The sequence below is a fragment of the Epinephelus lanceolatus genome, chromosome 11 (assembly GCF_041903045.1).
Source record: "Epinephelus lanceolatus isolate andai-2023 chromosome 11, ASM4190304v1, whole genome shotgun sequence".
NCBI classification, from domain to species: Eukaryota; Metazoa; Chordata; class Actinopteri; order Perciformes; family Serranidae; genus Epinephelus; species Epinephelus lanceolatus.
Genome location: NC_135744.1, coordinates 27,304,065 through 27,322,015, shown reverse-complemented (window position 1 = coordinate 27,322,015; position 17,951 = coordinate 27,304,065). Strand labels below are relative to the sequence as shown.

The 17,951-nt window shown below is 39.6% G+C and overlaps 1 protein-coding gene across 6 annotated transcripts; it reads left to right on the top strand.

The window, feature by feature from the left end:
- The first annotated feature begins 1,610 nt into the window (after nucleotides 1-1,610).
- Nucleotides 1,611-16,580, top strand: LOC117264390 (dixin-A-like). 6 transcript variants are annotated; one of them, XM_078172442.1, is made up of 20 exons: nucleotides 1,611-1,868; nucleotides 2,600-2,726; nucleotides 4,273-4,398; nucleotides 4,742-4,973; nucleotides 5,219-5,320; nucleotides 7,838-8,057; nucleotides 9,430-9,513; nucleotides 9,773-9,826; nucleotides 9,968-10,018; nucleotides 10,130-10,234; nucleotides 10,367-10,420; nucleotides 10,563-10,634; nucleotides 10,955-10,996; nucleotides 11,163-11,228; nucleotides 12,242-12,391; nucleotides 12,606-12,669; nucleotides 12,751-12,850; nucleotides 13,046-13,154; nucleotides 13,839-13,918; nucleotides 13,998-16,580. In XM_078172442.1, the coding sequence occupies exons 1-20, from the start codon at nucleotides 1,806-1,808 to the stop codon at nucleotides 14,005-14,007; spliced, it is 1,911 nt and encodes a 636-aa protein (XP_078028568.1). In that variant the 5' UTR covers nucleotides 1,611-1,805; the 3' UTR covers nucleotides 14,008-16,580. The 6 variants fall into 6 exon arrangements, with proteins under 6 accessions (XP_078028568.1, XP_033494212.2, XP_033494204.2 ...); XM_033638321.2 differs by having other exon boundaries at nucleotides 2,597-2,726; nucleotides 7,844-8,057; XM_033638313.2 differs by having other exon boundaries at nucleotides 2,597-2,726; nucleotides 12,245-12,391.
- The last annotated feature ends 1,371 nt before the right edge of the window (nucleotides 16,581-17,951 follow it).

Below are 17,951 nucleotides of genomic sequence, written 5' to 3'. Positions count from 1 at the left end.
CATTTGATGGATTTAAAGTGCAGGATGGGAGTCAAACAACTCTGACAAGACAAACACAAAGTTAGTGATGAAAATGTAGGATATGTTAATATACCCACAGTGATCCAAACTAGTGAATGTATTGTGATTTTAGTCAAGTTTAGGTGCCCGGCATTATCCTGTCAGATAAGGAATCCTTTGTCTGAAACTGTCTATATGGGCTACATCATGTTATTAAGAGTAAGGCACTTAACGTGTTTATGGGTAAGATCAAAAGGTCAGTTTAAATTGTGTTACTAGATGCTGTCTAGTATTTCACTTGTGTGTACAGGCATCATGATGCAAACAAACCATTCACAGTACAAGAAAACATAACAAAAGTGGGTTTAGCTGCCATCTAGTGTTCATACTTGTATCAAAGATCTGTGAAACAAATTCCAGGTTACGTAACTTGGGTGGTGGAGCTGAATATTTGTTCACATATTTGATTGTACCTGAAGCCTAAAATGCTTCCTTCTTGATGACATAAAATTAGAAGGTTATAAGAACCAAATATATAGGAATGGTGGCTTCTCACTAATATATTTAGACTACCTTTATAATGACAAAAACCTAAAACCATAATTGTGTGACAGGCTTAACTAAGGGATGGTTCGTTACTTATGAGAAGGGAGGGGGTGGTGCAAAAAGTGGAAGGCATTTCAAATATTTTTTTAAGCACTGGTTTGGGAATTTTGACTTAGGGGAGAGGCATCCAATTGTAAATGGCTGTATTTTAGATTATTCTACTATTTTAAAAATGACGCTATTTCTCATAGCCAGAAACTGTACTAACAGAAATTAATGTTGGATTTTCACATTTCTGACAGTCCTTGAACACATTATGTGGGGGCAAATGCTTCCCTTAAAAAAAAAAAAAACTAAACAAAACTAAGTTTAAATAGTGATATTTGATCAAATCACTGTATTCTACAAGTATCATGTAATGTTTTTGCCTAAAAAACCGTTTGCAAAAATAACCAGGATGAACAACAACAGTGAAAAAATGAGTCTTTTTTCAAACTCCAGGATTTTGCCTTCAGACATCAAAGGGTAAGTTTTAAAAATTGAATAAGTAATTTATTGTGGAGGGAGGGTCATGCATTTTCCTCAAGTCACTCAGAGAGGCTCAAGGTAAAATATTTGGCGCTTTGGGGAGGGACAAAAAAAAAAAAAAGTCAGCCACCCCAGCCACCCCCATCCTCTGACAAGAAGAACAGTCCCTAAGATAAGTAAAGTGTAACTTTGCAGCTCTTTAATAGAGAATCGAGTTTGAACCAACAGCTTTGGATAAATGTTCTCTTTTTAAATTACATTTTACTTTGATTAGGTTTTTATTTTTACTTGTATTCAGCATGACTGTATTAGCGGGGTCCCAGGCTATGTGTTTGTGCTAAAAAAATCCAAAATTAAACATAGTCACACCCCAGCCACTCCCCTCCTCTGATAAGTAAAGAACAGTCCCTAACATTGTTTTTAGACAAGCTGATCTGAACGCATAGTGCATATTCCGGAAGTGTTCATCAAGTGCACTTTTATTCTGAAGCCTGCAACCGGAAGTCACGTATGTCAGTGTTTCCCGGTAACTTGACCCGGTCTCCCAGCCAGAGTAACGGTAGCTGTCGCTTCCGATCCCTCAATTGTTTCGGTTTGTTGACGTTTGCTGGAGTCTTGCAGCAGCTAGTAACGGGGGTCTGCCCGTTGTTTCAGCCGAGTGGTGTCAGAGTCAATTAAGCTAGCTAGCTAAACGAGCTAACGTTAGCTTAAATGGGTTTTAGAGTCAAAAGATGATCGCCTCACTTTCTAGAGGAAGTTTGCTGGACGAGGTTCTTCATGGGGGCTTTAATGAGGTAACGGTTACCCACCGTCACTAACGTTCATGTGTATTATGTTAGGTTAGCTGTAATATAGCGAGCGGAAGCCAGTTGAATGTGCTAACCGTCTAACATTAACCAATAAACACACAATAAACTACTAACGTTAGAAGTTTAGGTAGAAATAACGAATTTGTGCAGTTTGCAGCTGAAAATGTTGACGTTAATGTGTAGTTGGGAAGAATAGACTATTTAATTCAGTTAACGCTTTTAATCTTAGCTGACGTTAACGCCAGCAATTGTTTAATTGTTGTCAGGAGATAAATAGCTTCAGCATGAGACTTAAAAGTATTAAACAAACCAAACATCATAGCAAGTTGACCGTTAAGTGTTTTATCTCCGTTGTGTTAAATGGGGTGCGTTTTTCTATTGTATCCCGGACGACGGGCTGTCACGTGACTGACCAGGACCTGTAAAGGTGGTGTAACCGTGTGCAACACAGGGGAAGTATGATTAATCGTGTTAGTGTACACTGAACATAAAATTATATGATTTACCATCACAACAAACATAAGCTTTAACAGGCAGTAGGACAATAGACTGACCCTGCCCCCTCTCTCCTGTCCCAATAAATAAACAAAGGAACTCATTTGTTATGCCGTGGTCTCAGCCTTTTTGGGCCCCCACTCTAAGCTGGGTGTTTTGTGCCTGTGTGTTCCTCTGTGGTTTATTGGATTTGTGTGTATCTGATTGATGGATTGCAGCAGCAGCTGGCAGCCTATGTTTCCTGGGTGAACTCTCAGCTGAAGAGGAAACCAGGCCTGAAGCCTATCACCAACCTCAGACATGATCTGCAGGATGGGGTGGTGCTCACACAGCTCATAGAGATAGTTGGTAAATACACAAATGCACTTTTACACACACAAATGACTCACATGGTGTAGCAATACTAGGGATAAAATAAGGAAACAGTTGTGGGTTCAGTTGGCATCACTGAATTTCCCCTTGGGGATGAATAAAATTATTCTTATTCTTATGAATTAGGTTATTTATGTGTGCATAGTTAAAACATTTTGTATTTGTCACCAGTATGTAATTGCACAACCAGTAAACCCTCATTTACATGCTTATTAATAATGTTTTAACTTTCAGTGAGGACTTTATTACATACTTTTCCTTCAAAACTACTTATTTAATTAAAAAAGAAAATGACTTTGTAGCTTAACAAAGTTGACAAAAAAATGATCTCAGGTGTGTGCGTGCACAACAAGATATTAAATTCCATGTTGAATATTATGACTCACATGGTGTAGTAATACTGAAGGAAGAATAAGGAAACAAATGTTGGTGCTAGGAGATTTGTTGATATAAATTAATTAGGTTATTTGTGTGTGCATAGTTGAAACATTTTGTATTTGTCACTAGTTTATAATTGCACACCCAGTAAACCCTTTTTTTAGATGCTTATTAATGATGTTTCAACTTTCAGTGAGGACTCTATAAGATGCTTTTCCCTCAAAATTACTTCTCTAATTAAAAAACAAAATGACCTTATAGCTTCACAGTTTTTTTTAAGATTTGGCAAAAAGTGATCTCAGGTGTGTGCATGCACAACAAGATGTCAGATTCCATCTTGGATATTATTTCTATTCAAAAATACACGTTAAAATATTTGCATACCCAGAATATTCATTAGCATAATGCAGGATACCAAAACTTGTGCCTTGATTGGTCACAGCATATTTGATTATTTTAAGTTGACAGTCTGTGGTAAGAATTATTGTAACAATTGCCTGAAAATAAAAGGGCGAACAACAGAGACACTATATTCATCTAATTCTGTGAACATAAAGAATGTTTCTTGTACTCTTGTTTAATGCAGTCATTTAGATTTAAGTATAAAGATTAGCATTAAATGCAATAATTTAAAGGCAGAAGGGTTTTTTTTGTTCTGCATTTTAACCCTTGCTGTTACCAATTATCCACCATAATCAGTACACATTTTAAAGAGAAATTTATTTTAAAATTATTCTGGTTGTTGATCACTCTCCTCAGTTTTTGATGCTTCATTATTGTGCAATGCAGTATTAGTTGATAATTCCACAAGAAATGTGTGTGGGTTTTCTTGGAGCAGGTTATATTGTTCCACCATTCTTGGTTAAAAAAACGAACGGATCAATTACAAACCAAAATTTGCCAGGTTTAAGATAAATGGTAGTGATGCCGACTACATCACATGTGCATGTACACATACTAGCTGACATCTGGGAAATTGCATAATAAATTACTGCTCTAAAAATGTTTAAGTGTAATATGGTTTCATTTATACATAAATTGTACTGTAGACATGCTCATATTTTGCTGATGGACATGCTGGACCTGTAGTTCCATGATTGATTGTTTTCCAATTCTCTCTTTCAAATTTCATTCATGTTGGCAGCTGGGGAAACGCTGGAAGGAGTGTATGTTGCTCCACAAAACAAAGAGGAAAGCAGGAAAAATGTGGAGCAAGTCTTGCAGTTCATTTCCTCCAGACACATACGCATGCCACACATATCTGCAAGAGGTAAATCTCAGAAACTTCTGTTTTCTCTCACTCTTTCTCTCTTAATTTCAAGAGGAAGTGGTCTCAACAATTTTCCGCTTATTATAAGTAGAAGATTTTATCAACCCCAAAGCTTAAAACACATAAAATTATTGTTTTTATGCAGTTTGCAGTGTGAAAAATACATATTTCTCTATGTGGACCAGGGAAACAATATTATGTGCTATCTTAAAAAGATTCTCATGTCAATTTTTCTGTCATAAAGCTGCTGTTATGTTCTCCCATATTAATACTGTGTATTGTAAATACTCTACATGTGTAGGGCATTACTGAGTGACATAATGTGTTCCCTTTCTGTCCGCAGACATTGTCGATGGTAATCTGAAATCGGTAATGAGGATAATTCTGGCACTGGCTGCCCATTTCAAACCCTCAGCCAATCACAGGGCGGCTTCTGGAAACAGGAGGAGTTTAACAAGAGGCTCTGCCAGCCACAACCCTCTCTCCACTGTTGCACTAGCCCAAGGTGCCGCTGCTGCACTAGCATCAGCACGACTGGATGCCTCGCAGCCGGTGCGCTCCATACGTATCCACAGGTAAGCTGGCAGCAATAACACAAACCCCTGTCAGTGTCTTTCTGTCATATTCAAATGTTTTCTGCCACAGCAATCCTTTGATTGATGCACATGTAGTCTTTGCTGTCCTCTGGTGGACAAACACAGAAATATCATTCATCACTGGCTGAAACAACGTATATGTTTATATATTAGTATAATATATTTGTTACAACTGATGCCATTCTTATTTATGAATAACTAATCTCTGCTTTGTTGGTCATCAGTGGCTGGGGGTTGGATGTGGATAAGGCTGTGTGTGTTCGTGCACTGGTTGAGCAGTATGAAAGAGGAGCCCCGGATGAGCCCGACTGCTCTCACTCCAACAGGTAATCAGCTAGTCTACAGTAAATTCACTTACTGCATGTCACCTTAACTGTGAGGTAAAACAGGGTATTAACGCACATAATCTGTTTTTTTTGTCTCTGTAAAAGGCAGATTTGAGATTTTCAATCAAGTGAACATAATATTTTCAGAGGAAAAGTAGATAACTAGCCCCATAGTGCTCTCAGATGGAACATAAAAAATTAGAAACCTGTTTAGTGCTGTGTTAGGCAGTGTAGTTAAGACCACCTGGACAGAGGCCAAGTTGTGACAAAGATCAGAGTGTGTCGGGACAGAGACAAGACCGAGACATTAGGGTTTGGGACCAAGTCAAGACCCAGGCCAGGGCAGGCATGACTGACAATAAAATGTGGAACATGCAAACCCTACACACAGCTCAAATTGATCTGAAAGATCCACATTCCAATGAAAACACTCACAGAAGGCAAATGAGGATTCATCCATCTCTTTCATTGCCATACTATACATGTGTGTGCATGTATATCATGAGAAATGTCTTGATAAAGTAATCAGAAGGTATTGCAGGGTTGAGTTTTGTGTCAGAGTTTTCCTTCTATGAGCAAACAAACACTGCAGAGCTGAAATCAACGTAACCATCTTTATTCAACACTTCAACATTTTTTGCACAGGCAGTGAAGTGATTTCTCCTCACATGTGGGCTCGGCTGGTCTTAAAATAAAATCTTGAGTCCCCTTTGTCCGAGATCGAGACAGGACTGAGTAAAACTGCGGTCCAAGACAAGGCGGAGGCATTCAAAAAGTGGTCTTTAGGCCGGTCTCGAGGCAAAGGTCAATCTCAAAGACAAGGATAAGGATGTATGATATCAAAAAGCATTTCTGTGACACCATGTTCATACTCTGTTCACTCAGTATATGTTGGATCATTTTTTGAGGTTGTGTCAGATAATGCAGTGCTGTGATGTTAGGCTAAAGAAATGATAAAACCTTCCTTGAAAGCATGTTGGCATCACTGGCCTAAATTTAGCAGGGAGGTTGCTGCAGTGTAGTTGCCTTAGGACAAGTGGTATAGCTATGTAATTAAAGTTGCTTTTTGTTCCAGTTTTTTCAACAAAAAATAGATTTTTGCTCAGTGTATTTTTACTTTAGACTGTGCAACTCAGTGTGTGAGAAAACAAACTCCACTTTGTGGCTTTTTATACTGCGATACTATGCAGTGCCAATTCAGTTCAACTTTTTTCGGGTAGTTAAATTTATGAGTTCTCTGTTATGTCTCATTGTTAACACCTACTTTGCCATACTTTGGAAACAGAAGACTTCATTCTGTGATTTATTTGAGTGTGTATGTGTGTGTGTGTGTCTCTGCCTGGGAAAGCATATGACTTCAAACTTCACTCTTCAGTGTGTGAGTGTGTGTGTAAGTCATAGACATCTGTGTAAACCACACGCAGATGTTAGAAAATAGAAACAGCCAGTCTTTATCTTCTCCAGTCACATGTCTAGTTATGCTCTGTGGTGCTCTTTTAGACGATCATTTCTTGTGTGTGTGTGTGTTAGTGTGTGTGCACATGTGTGTATTTGTACCTGTTTCTAATGATAGAAGGAGAAGTGCATGATTATTTGTAGAGTGATGATGCAGTTTTGTTTGCAGGGACAGAGATTTAACAGAGCTTTAAAGAGCTGATACAGTATGTAGTTTAATGAAATGTGGTGTCTGCTGTGTTGGTTGCCATGACGGCTAGCTGGAGGGCGAGGGGCGGGGCATGCCAGAGTGAGGAGAATCATTAAGTGTCATGAGTTTGTTGAGATGCTGAATCCAGAGACGTAGGACTCAGGCTCTGTTAAAGTGATATGTAGAGTTAAGCCTACTTGTAGCCCACAATGGGGGGGACGCAGATTAAATGGTAAGACCAGACACTGTGAGGCAGTGTGGGTGTGGATCCCTGTGCACGTGTGTGTGAGTTTATGTCTCTTTTACCTGACAGTGCTACATTGTATTGTGAGAAGAGACTGTAATTGAAGAGTAGTGTCTGTATGCAGTGTTGAGTTTGTTAATGTTTTGATTTGCGAAGGCATGCAGGGATTAAGGGCTCCTCTTGGCAAGTTTGGATTTTAGAAAATATGTGTCAGTCTCATGGTGCCTGTTTCTGTCTTTCCCATTTTCCTCTCATCTCTTACAAGACATTATGAGTCAGAATTTCAGCAGAGCAAGCCTTAGTTGCAAAGAGCTGTCCAAGAGACACATTGTGTTTCCATTTCTAATATGTTACTTATGAAAACAGTGTGTCATTTTGATTTTGGTCGGTGTCTTTGTTTCCTGTCACTATTGAGAGCGCAGACAAGGCCTCAGTGGGACATGTAGTCAGAGTGACAGTTTTATTACTTACAAGTTAGTACAGATATATTACAACAAATTGTGTTGTCACAGAGCCAGGTTAAAGTAGTGTGTGGTAGCTTATAGTATACTGTATTTACACACTGTTTTCACACACCCTCATGCTTCTCTGGAATAAATCGATTGATCAGTATTTTGTCTTCCTCGAGCCTCAGCTCCGTCAGTCCGCTGTCATCTCCCAGAGCTCCACTCAGCAGCCACTCAGACAGACAGCAGGAGGACGGCCAACAGCAGGAGGAGGGTGGTGTTGGTGAGTTCTGTCCCACCACAAACTCTCATGTTGGAGTGGAGACGGCGTTGGAGGATTCTCTCAGTGAAACTTTGGAGAAGGAGGTGCAGGAGACACGTAAAATGGTGTCTGCTTTACAGGTACGTGTATGTTGAGGTCACAATCTGTGTTTTGTTTTTTGTTGACTTCCTTATTGAAATAAAAGTGCTGAGTGCATATTGTGTATTTTGTCATGTTTTGTTTGAAGATATTAGATGTAAAGCTGATAAAAAAACACCAATTTGGACATTAGGAATCACTGACTGACATAATTTCCCTCATGTTAGTATGCTTAGTAAACATGTCTTTAAAAGAGCTACATGATAAGCATCATAGAGACCATGGCTCAGTTCACCCCATAATCAAAAATGCATATTTTGCCAAGTGTTGCAATATCAGCCGTCAAGATGTCTGCCTTCTCTCAAATATAATGGAACTAGATGGTAAAAAATCCATCCATTCATCCATTTTCAATCACTTATCTGATGCTGGATCACGGGGGCAGCAGGCTGAGCAAAGTACTCCAGACGCCCCTCCCCAGCGTCGCTTTCCAGCTCCTCCTGGGGGACTCTGAGGCATTCCCAGGCCAGACAAGATATGTAATCCCTCCAGCGTGTTCTGGGTCTTCCGAGTTGGATGTACCCAGAACACCTCTAATGGGAGGTGCTTAGGAGGCGTCCTAATCAGGTGCCCGAACCACCTCAACTGACCCCTTTCGACGCAAAGGAGCAGCAGCTCTACTCCGAGCTCCCTCCACATGTCCCAGCTCCTTACCCTATCTCTAAGGCTGAGCCCAGACACCCTTCTGAGGAAACTCAATTCGGCCGCTTGTATCCGTGACCTCATTCTTTTGGTCACCACCCAGAGCTCGTGACCATAGGTGAGGGTTGGGATGTAGATGGACCAGTAACAGCAATGTCTCTTTCCAGAAATCATGACTCGATTACTGAAGGTAATCCACAGACCTTGTTGTGAGCAGTTTCACATAGGAACTATTTTCTTTCTACTGAGCTACAACCGCCAATTATATCACCACAGAGAAGGAGGCCAAGAGCCATCTAGTTCCATTATATTCAAGAGAAGGCAGACATCTCTACAGCTCGCACCAAAACAATCTAGAATTGATAAACAGCACTACAGGTAAGAAGAAAAATATGTATTTTTGATTTGGGGCTGAACTGAATCTTTAACTGGGCCAGAACACACTGTTTTTGGGTTATGGAAATCAGTGCAAGATCATGTCTGTGTTGCTCCACTGAAGACTCCTGCTGGTCGGTTGCAGCACCTGTGCAGAGGGGGTCGGGATACTTTGACATTTCTAATACAGTATTTTTAGGCTATGTGAGTGCTGTGTCTATTATTCATCAGACAACATACTGACTGCTGCTTTAACTGGCCCAAGCTCTCTGAACACAGCACTCTCACTCCAAAGTACGAACCGGTGTCACATGCTGTACCCTTTGTGTTTTTAAGGCCCTGCTGCTTCATGGTTCACTGCCTGAGGACGAGCAGGATGTGTCTTTGATTTTGGACCAAGGCAGTGCTGAACAGCAACTGGTACAGAGAGTCTTTCCTTTTATTTTTAGTTTATCATCCTTTCCCCCTTCTCTGCTCTTCTCTGTGCCACACTCTGCTGTGCTTTGTTTTACCCGCTCTTTGTATTCAGCACAGATCACATTTCTTTTTCTTTACTCTGTGTATGTGTGTGTGCGCGCGTGGTTATGTGTGTGTCAGAGGGTGACACGGGTATCAGTTTCCCTTCTTTCTCAGTCCATTGTGGCTCTCACACACATCCCTTTTTCGTCTCTCTTTCCAGGTGGTCATTCGCAGTCGTTTGGACCAGAGCATGGAGGAGGCTCAGGAGCTGAAGGTAAATTATTACATCATTTGTTTTCTTTTCTTTTTGTCAGGACAAATGTCAAATTTGAATTATTGCCGGGAGAATAAACTTCTGGAATGCATACTGTGATTAATATTTGATTCAGAGTGTGTCGTTTGCTGTTTGCTTTAGAGGGAACTGCTGCGCTGTAAGCAGGAGATGAGAAACCTGCAGGGAGTCAAGGTAAGACAAAGCCAGATCTGCAGTCAGTTATCTTATTACGTAGTTAGATAAATTTTTGGTTGTGTTGTAGAAGAGTTGGTATTGACTTTCTGCTGGTTTGTAAATGTGCAGGATGCCCAGCAGCAGAGGCTGTGCACGCAGGAGGCATCAATACTACAGATGAAGCAAGAACTTCTCAGAGCCAGCATGACGAAGGATGACCTCAACAACCAGAACGTATGAAATCTATTAATTAATTCAATTCAATCAATTCAAAGCAGTGCGTTAAAGTGGTTTGCAACAGTTTCCAGTCAATATTATGTGTTTTAAGTGTGTATTTCAAATTCCTCTCCTCTGTGAATGTTTTAGGCTGAGCTACAGTGGAAGCTGGAGGAATGCAACAGGCTGTGGGGTGAATGCAAGGTGAGGTACTCAGATCCTTCTCTTTTAATGGTTTTTCTGTAACTTTGTTTTATCGTCCTGATTTTATGTCTTACAGCATCTGCTTATTGAGTTTGGACTAACTAATGAGCCCCTCCTTTTCTCTTTGGTTGGCTGTGTGCAGAAGGAGATAGGACAGAAGGACAGACTGCTGCAGCAACTCAAACACAAGCTCGATGAAAGTCAGAAAAAGCAGGTATTGTTGTTTGCCAGTTTTGGGATTTTAAAATGATGTCTTATGTGAAATCTTATGACCAATTCAGTGCTATGTGGGAAAATCTCAGACCAGTGGTTATTCATTAACTTACTTTTAAAATGCCTGTCACGGTCTTGCTTTGCAATTTTTGCAATCTTTGCAATTTTTTAACTTTTTTTTTCCCAGCACATTAATGCAAAATATGCTTTGATGCCGGAGGAAAGCATAAACTAGTCCTAACAATCTATTAATCAAAAATATTACAAGTTTTAGGATCAAGCAGCTTTTTAACAATGCATGAATTGATGTGTCTTTGGCAGAGTGAACTGCAAAGAGAGTTGGAACATAAAAACAGCATGCAGGTATTACTCTTTGTTTACTGACTCTTTCTGCACTAACATCTCTACAAACAGTTGGTTTCGGGGTTCATATTCAGTCTGCACCAGTCAGTCATGAATTCAGATATACATTACACAGCTGACTGTTTTTTTTTCTTTTCTTTTCTTTTCTTTTCTTTTCTTTTCTCAGATTCCCCCCGGCACAGAAAACAATGGATATTCTTACTCTGGAAATCCAGCCCCCTCTTTGTCAGATGTGAGTATTGTTTCTATTGATGAGGCTCCTCAGTCAGTGGGCATATTTACAGTATATCTTGCTAACAAAGCATCACTATACGCTTACATTCTCTTAAAGTAATTATATTACACACTATAATATGGCCACATGAAACACCAGAACCCCCACTCTAGCTATCATATATAGTAAGTCAAAGCAGTGCGTATGAGCTATGAATTACATTATAAAAAATGGACGTAGCTACTGTGACGTCACCCATTTGTTTGTGGACTCCTGTTCTGAAGCCTTAGTTTGATGTTTCGGCTGTTGCCATCTTGGTTTCTTTGGAGCCAGAAGTGACCGTATTTGAACAAGAGGGTGGAGCTGTGGAGGAGTGAGGGATGGATCTGACTGTAGCGACGCCTCATAGACAGCCTGTCACTCAAGCAGCCCTGCCCTTAAATATGTGTAACTTTAAGCCTCAATAAAATGTAAATGGGTGAGGTATATAAAAATTCACTGCCTGTACAGTTGTCATAAATGTTGAAATTAGCTAAAGAGACCAAAACAGTTTTTTATAACAACACGTTTATTTCTGCTGTAAAGTGGGCATTTTAACACGTAAGTCTATGGGGATTGACTCTGTTTTGGAGCCAGCTTCAAGTGGCCATTCAGTGCACTGCAGTTGTGGACACTAAACCAAACGGATGGCAACCTCTGAGGCTGAAAAATGAAGCCAGTGCAGAAGTGACAAAACAACTTGCGGGTGGAGCCAGAGAGAGAGAAACACTAACATATTCAGTGGGCTGCTTACTCACAGAATTATACCAGGAAGCTAGAAAACTCTTTTGGCTTATGCGCCTATTCATTGGAATGAATAGGTGCCATCTTTGGGTCCGGTATCTAGTATTAGTAAAATCCATGTGCCAAACTTGAAGCTTCAAAATGGCAGTCCACAAACCAAGTGATATTACAGAAGCTACATCCATTATTTATACAGTCTGTGTTTTAAACATACAGCTGTTTGTGTTTTTGTGTTTGTGCTCTGTTAGCAGGCAGAGGAGGTTCAGCTACTCAGAGATTCACTTCGGAGTTTGAGGAACAACTTCAGAGACCACGACCCGCAGCACCATACACTGGACACCCTGGAGCAGGGCATAGTATCACTCATCGACAGACTGCACGTTCTGCACACACACAGGGTACGAACAGAAACACAAACCACTGACTTATTGATTGATCAGCAGATAGCCACTTCAGAATCGGATTTGACTGTGGAATTAATTGATGAGGAAGCAGCAATGAAAGAGTGTGCTATAATGTTTATTTATTATCTAAAGTCTTATTAGCTAGGGTTACTTCGGGCAAAATGTAGAGCTTTTAAATCACGAAGGGCTGTTTATCCACACACTGCAGGGAAGAGGGAAATCTCCAAGACGCAAAGGCCAACACACAGACTCCGACACCTGGCCCTGCACAAGTAAGCTGTTCCAAAGTACATGTGCATTCATACACAGAATATTTATGCTTTTACTCACTGTGTTTATGTTGTCCATTACAGAGGTGTCTCAGTCCCACAGTGGCTCCTCATCTGCCTCAACTAAAATCCTCTATTTTACTGGAAAATCCCCAACACCTTCCATGATCAATATACCGAAAAGGTCAGTGTGTGTTTTCTGTCTGAAACATTTATGTCGCCCTTTTTTTTTTGCATTCTTCACTTAGAAAAAGTACATTTGGTAACAGACACATCCCAACACATACATTTAGGCTTGTAGATAGAAAATTAAATGAACAAATATATGATGTCACAAGTACTATCAGTTCGAGTGAGTCTCCTTATACACATCATACAGGCTCGGTGAGGTGACTCTTAAGGACGTTAAGGCAGCTGTGGATCGAGAGGGAAACTACAGGTACCACTTCAAGGCCCTGGACCCTGAGTTTGGCACTGTGAAAGAGGAGGTAAGAGAAAACTTGAAATATATAGATAATAGGCCACTAATAATAAACTTGTTGCACACAAGCAGGCCGGCCGTTCCAAAGTGGGAAATTTGGAAAATCTTTCTTTTTCCCTTGCCAAAATTTTGCTTAAACTTGGAGCATTATTTGGCCCCCTTTCTTACAAGATAGCATAACATGGTTGATACCAGTGGATGCCTTAGGTCCTGTAATTTAATAAGACACCCACATTGGGCACCTGACCCATGTTAGATGGACCGCACCATTTCACAATACGTGCGGGGGGGATCAGATGGATCGTTGAAATGTGTTTTAATGATAAAAATACATGTGTTTATCATGTAAATACATATAAATTGTATTGTCAGTTTTATAAGTCAGTGAGTAAATTGTTGTACTTTAATTAAAAGGTCAGCCATAGACCTTTTCATGGTCCCCCCTTGGCCTTGGGCCAGGGTCATCTGCACCTTTGACCCCCATGACGGCAGGCCTGCACACTAGTCAGAATGAAGTCTCTGTAAAACTGTTTACTTATAACAGAGTCCTCCCAACTTTTGTGCTACCTGCTTTGTGCCACACTCTAAAAGATGGAGGTCGTAATTTGTCTGTACAAAAGTACATTCTAACATTTGTATGACATGTAAATATAGTTAAAAGATAAGAGCAGAAGATGACATGTCTTTGCAGGTATTTCTGGATGGAGCAATTATTCCAGGCTGGGAAGGAAAAATAGTAGCATGGGTAGAAGAGGACCGTGGTGAAGAAAGGTAACATGCTCATTCTGTGTCTCCTTTTTTATTCTCCTGACTCGCAGTGGTAAACAGCATCTTATCCTTTGTGTCTTAGGCCGTTGTAGGTTCAAGCTGTGGGGCCATGACTTTCTGTTTTCTGCACGTGGTCACTCTGATCCCAGAGGCACATCGAGACAGCTGTTCAACAGAGGCACATGTGGACACTTTTTGAGATTCGACTTGTTAGCAAAATACTGTATGACCTGTCAGCAAGAGATTTGTGTTGATCAGCTGGTACTAAACAGCCCTGATAGCCCTTAGTCACTCTGGAAACAGCGTAGATCTGTAGCTGATGTCTAGGATGTCGTAAAGCTCAGTGCCTTACAAAGGAAAGCTCTTTCCATCATGTGCTTATTATCGCCAGGCTGTAACTGTATTATCACAACTGGACTCACAAGTAGACAAATATTATTTTGTTTTTAACTGTTTCTCAAACTGCAGTTGTGTTGTTGTTTCTCCTCTGGTTGAATGCAGAGGTTTGTACTGTATTTGAAAAAATTTACAAAGTCATTTTAGCCCCGTTTCCACCAAACACTTTTGGTATGGTAGGTTTGGAACTGAAAGTAACCCCTCAGACATGGTACCTAGACCCTAGCGTTTCCACCACAAACAATACTTCTAAATGTGGGCAGGGTTGTTGTCACTCACTGCTCTATCCAGCACTCTCTGTATTTCCTCATCACTGGTAACACAGATGGAAGTCTGCACCTCGTTTATTGTCCACAGAACGAGGCTGCACGCTGACATTTTTCAGAACAAAATAGAACAGGCTGCAGTGAGAGTCTCTCTCCATGGGATATTTAAAAATAGCAATTTTGTGCATTTAGTCCTTCTCAGGCAAGCACAGGGGTTTAGTGTTGCCTGAGCCCACAGGAATGATGCTCCGTGACGCTCCTTTTGTCAGAATGAGGATTAGAATATATGCCGTTCACATAACCCGTTCAAAATTAATTTATATCAACACTTGAAGATCCACTCATCTCTAAAAGTGTATGTCATATAAAAACTAAAGTGATGGTCAAAGTTGTTACAGTGAAATTTAAGGTGTGTTGATGGATTCATGTTGTCAAGTCATGCATTGAGTAACATTACAAGTTAAGGTTCCACCTTAAAAGTTGCCGGCAGTCAGCCCAGTGAATTAAGTTATTTTTTTCTCAGACTGCAGCTATTGCAAGAGGCAGCAAAACATCCTTTCATTTCTATAGTTAAATTTTACTAATAAAAACTCCACAGTATGAACAGTGGTTACATGAGCCTCAAAACCAGCCACAACTCAGAGTGACCAACTGCTACCAACCAATCAACAGACTGCAGTGTTCACAGCTCCACCTTTTGGTACCAGATCTGTGTGCTAGGTACCCCAACAGAGGGGGGACCAAAAATGGGGACGGTAAAGAACGGTTCCATTGGTACCATCCACAACTTTTCACAGTGGAAACAGGAAAAAAAAGTGTATCAAACTGAACTGTACTGTATCATACTATTCGATGGAAACGGGGCTTTTGAAGTGTTCAGTATTTCATTACTTGTGCAGCAATGAAATCTTTGAAAGATCTGATAGATTACATGTTAGAAATACAGTATATATTGTCCATTTCTCTCTAGCCCAGGCACATTTCAGTCTCATTAGTGAATTTAAAGTGAATATACAGTATTATCTACAATAGCAAGTAATAGGAAATGAAATAGAAATGAAAAAAGTCACACAAGTTAATTTTGTTTTAGCACAGCAAAAGGTTTGTCGGCATTCTGACCTACTTCTGACAAATACACTGCCCAGATACCAGCCTCTATTGGTATTAATATGTTTTGTATTAATACAACTAACAGATAACACAAAACGATGAAAGGTGACAAAAAAATCTATTACATAAAAACAAACAAACAAAAAAAACAAACACCTGAATGTGTGAATGTGTTTCAGACTGATTACATTTTAAATGGACCCAAATCCAGATGTCGGTTTAAATGTCAGTCTGTGGTCACCAGCATGCATTTATACACAACATGCTCAGACTGATCTGCCGTCAGATAATAGACATGATGCTGGAAGTTTGATGTTTGTGTAAAAATGCAGATGAACAGCACTGTTGTTTTGTTTACTTTATGAAATTGTTTTGTACATTTGTGTAAAAATATTTTCACCATATCCTGAACTTTTTTGAAGTTTATGACTCTTATTTGTTTGAAGAGAGATTTATGTGAAATGGGAATGCTTCTGGAGATGAGATTTAAAGGAGACTTTTGTCCTGGAACAATGGACCATCCCACTATTTATGGTTTGTGTGTATGTGCATGTGCGGGAGTGTGTCTGTGTGTGTGTGTGTGAGATCAGGATGGACCTTTGACGTGGTTTCTTTCACTTCCCATTTGGGATCAATGTGTTTGCCTTCACTAACATGCCAACTGAAATATGCATCAGCCTACTTTTAATGAGACCTGTTTGAATGCCATAACTGCCTGTACGGTAAAATGTACAATCTGCTGGTGAGATGGTTATATAGCATTTCTTTTGTTTACTGAAATGTTTTACAAAAGATAGATACTGTCTGTTTAAAATAAAAAATGGCCTTTGTTACGTTGAATGTTAGAAAGACGGATATTTTGAAATAAAACACGAGTCTTGTTTTTAAAAAGATACAGTTGTTTATGATGTTTTTACTCATGTCTTTAACAAATCACATGCATCTATTTGCAGCTGCACTTTGGGATATTTCACCATGGATGGGGACTCCCAACCCTCTGCTGCTTTTTATGAATGTTTTTTATATATTTCTTGTCACTTCCCATTGATAGCTTGGTCCCCAAAGTTTACAAAGATGCCACATGTCAGGCAACCAACAGTCCAATGATTCTGGTATGTATGTCTTAAATTAATGGTCCCAAAGTCAGAACTGAACTGGGAAAAAAATCTTTTAGGTACTCTGCACCTACAACATGAAATGATCTGCGGAATGATGGTGAGCTTCAAAACTGACCTTGAATGACTTTATAGCTATGATGAAATCTGTTGCGTCCAGGCTGTTTGTGTGGGAACAGTTTAATCATTTAATGTTACTATAGTCAGTGTGCTTTTATGTAAATTTTATTTGTTGTTGATGAAACTGTGTTGCTGCTACTCTTTGCCAGGTTGCCCTTGCAAAAGAGATCTCTGATCTCAATGGGACATACCTAGTTTAAAAAGACTAAGGGTCTGTTCATTACTCATGAGAGGGAGGGGATGGTGTAAAAAAGGGGAGGCATGTCAAATCATATTTTAAGCACTGGGGAGAGACCTATGTTTTTTTATTTGGCTTAGGGGAGGGGCATAGGAACATAAATGGCTGTATTGTGTGCTTATCTTACCACAGATTTTTAAAAAAAACAAACTTGGAAGGTATGTTTTCTCTAAAAATCACCAAAAGTACACCATTTAACAAAGCCAGAAGCTGTGAAAAGAGAAATTATGGATAAAAAACGGGACAGTGTGGAGGATTTTTCCAACCTTAAAGTTACTTAAGCTGAAATTAAAGGGTGAAACTGGGTATTAAATGTTTAGTGACAATGCAGCACAGACTATATTTAATGACATACAGCTACATCCACTGTACAATGTGTACACTCACTGTTCATGTGTTTTTAAGGAGGTAGCCTATGCCACTGCCACTGTGTGGCATATAATTGCAGTTAAGTATTACTTTTTTAATAAAGTATTATTAAAAGTAGTTTTGAATGGAAATGTAATATTAAACAACAAGGGGGGGGGGGGGGGGGGGGAGTAATAAAAAAAGGCAGCTATTGACCATATATTTTTCTCAAACCAATCATCATAAAATAAAGATTTATTCTTGTAATCATAGTTATCATTTGGTTATCATACTATGAAATTATAAAAACAGAAATTATCGTTGGATTTTCACATTTCTGATGGTCATTAAACAAATTATGTGGGAAACAATAAAAAATCGGAGCTTAAATTAGTGATATTTCATCAAAATCACTTTTTCCTACATGTCTCATTTAATTTTTT

What these genes read in the sequence shown, in the direction of transcription:
- LOC117264390 (XM_033638304.2), top strand. Translation starts at nt 1,806, where the DNA reads ATGATCGCCTCACTTTCTAGAGGAAGTTTGCTGGACGAGGTTCTTCAT. An exon ending in AGGAGGCTCAGGAGCTGAAG is followed by an intron (nt 9,827 to 9,967) that starts GTAAATTATTAC and finishes TGTTTGCTTTAG; the next exon opens with AGGGAACTGCTGCGCTGTAA. An exon ending in ATGACCTCAACAACCAGAAC is followed by an intron (nt 10,235 to 10,366) that starts GTATGAAATCTA and finishes TGAATGTTTTAG; the next exon opens with GCTGAGCTACAGTGGAAGCT.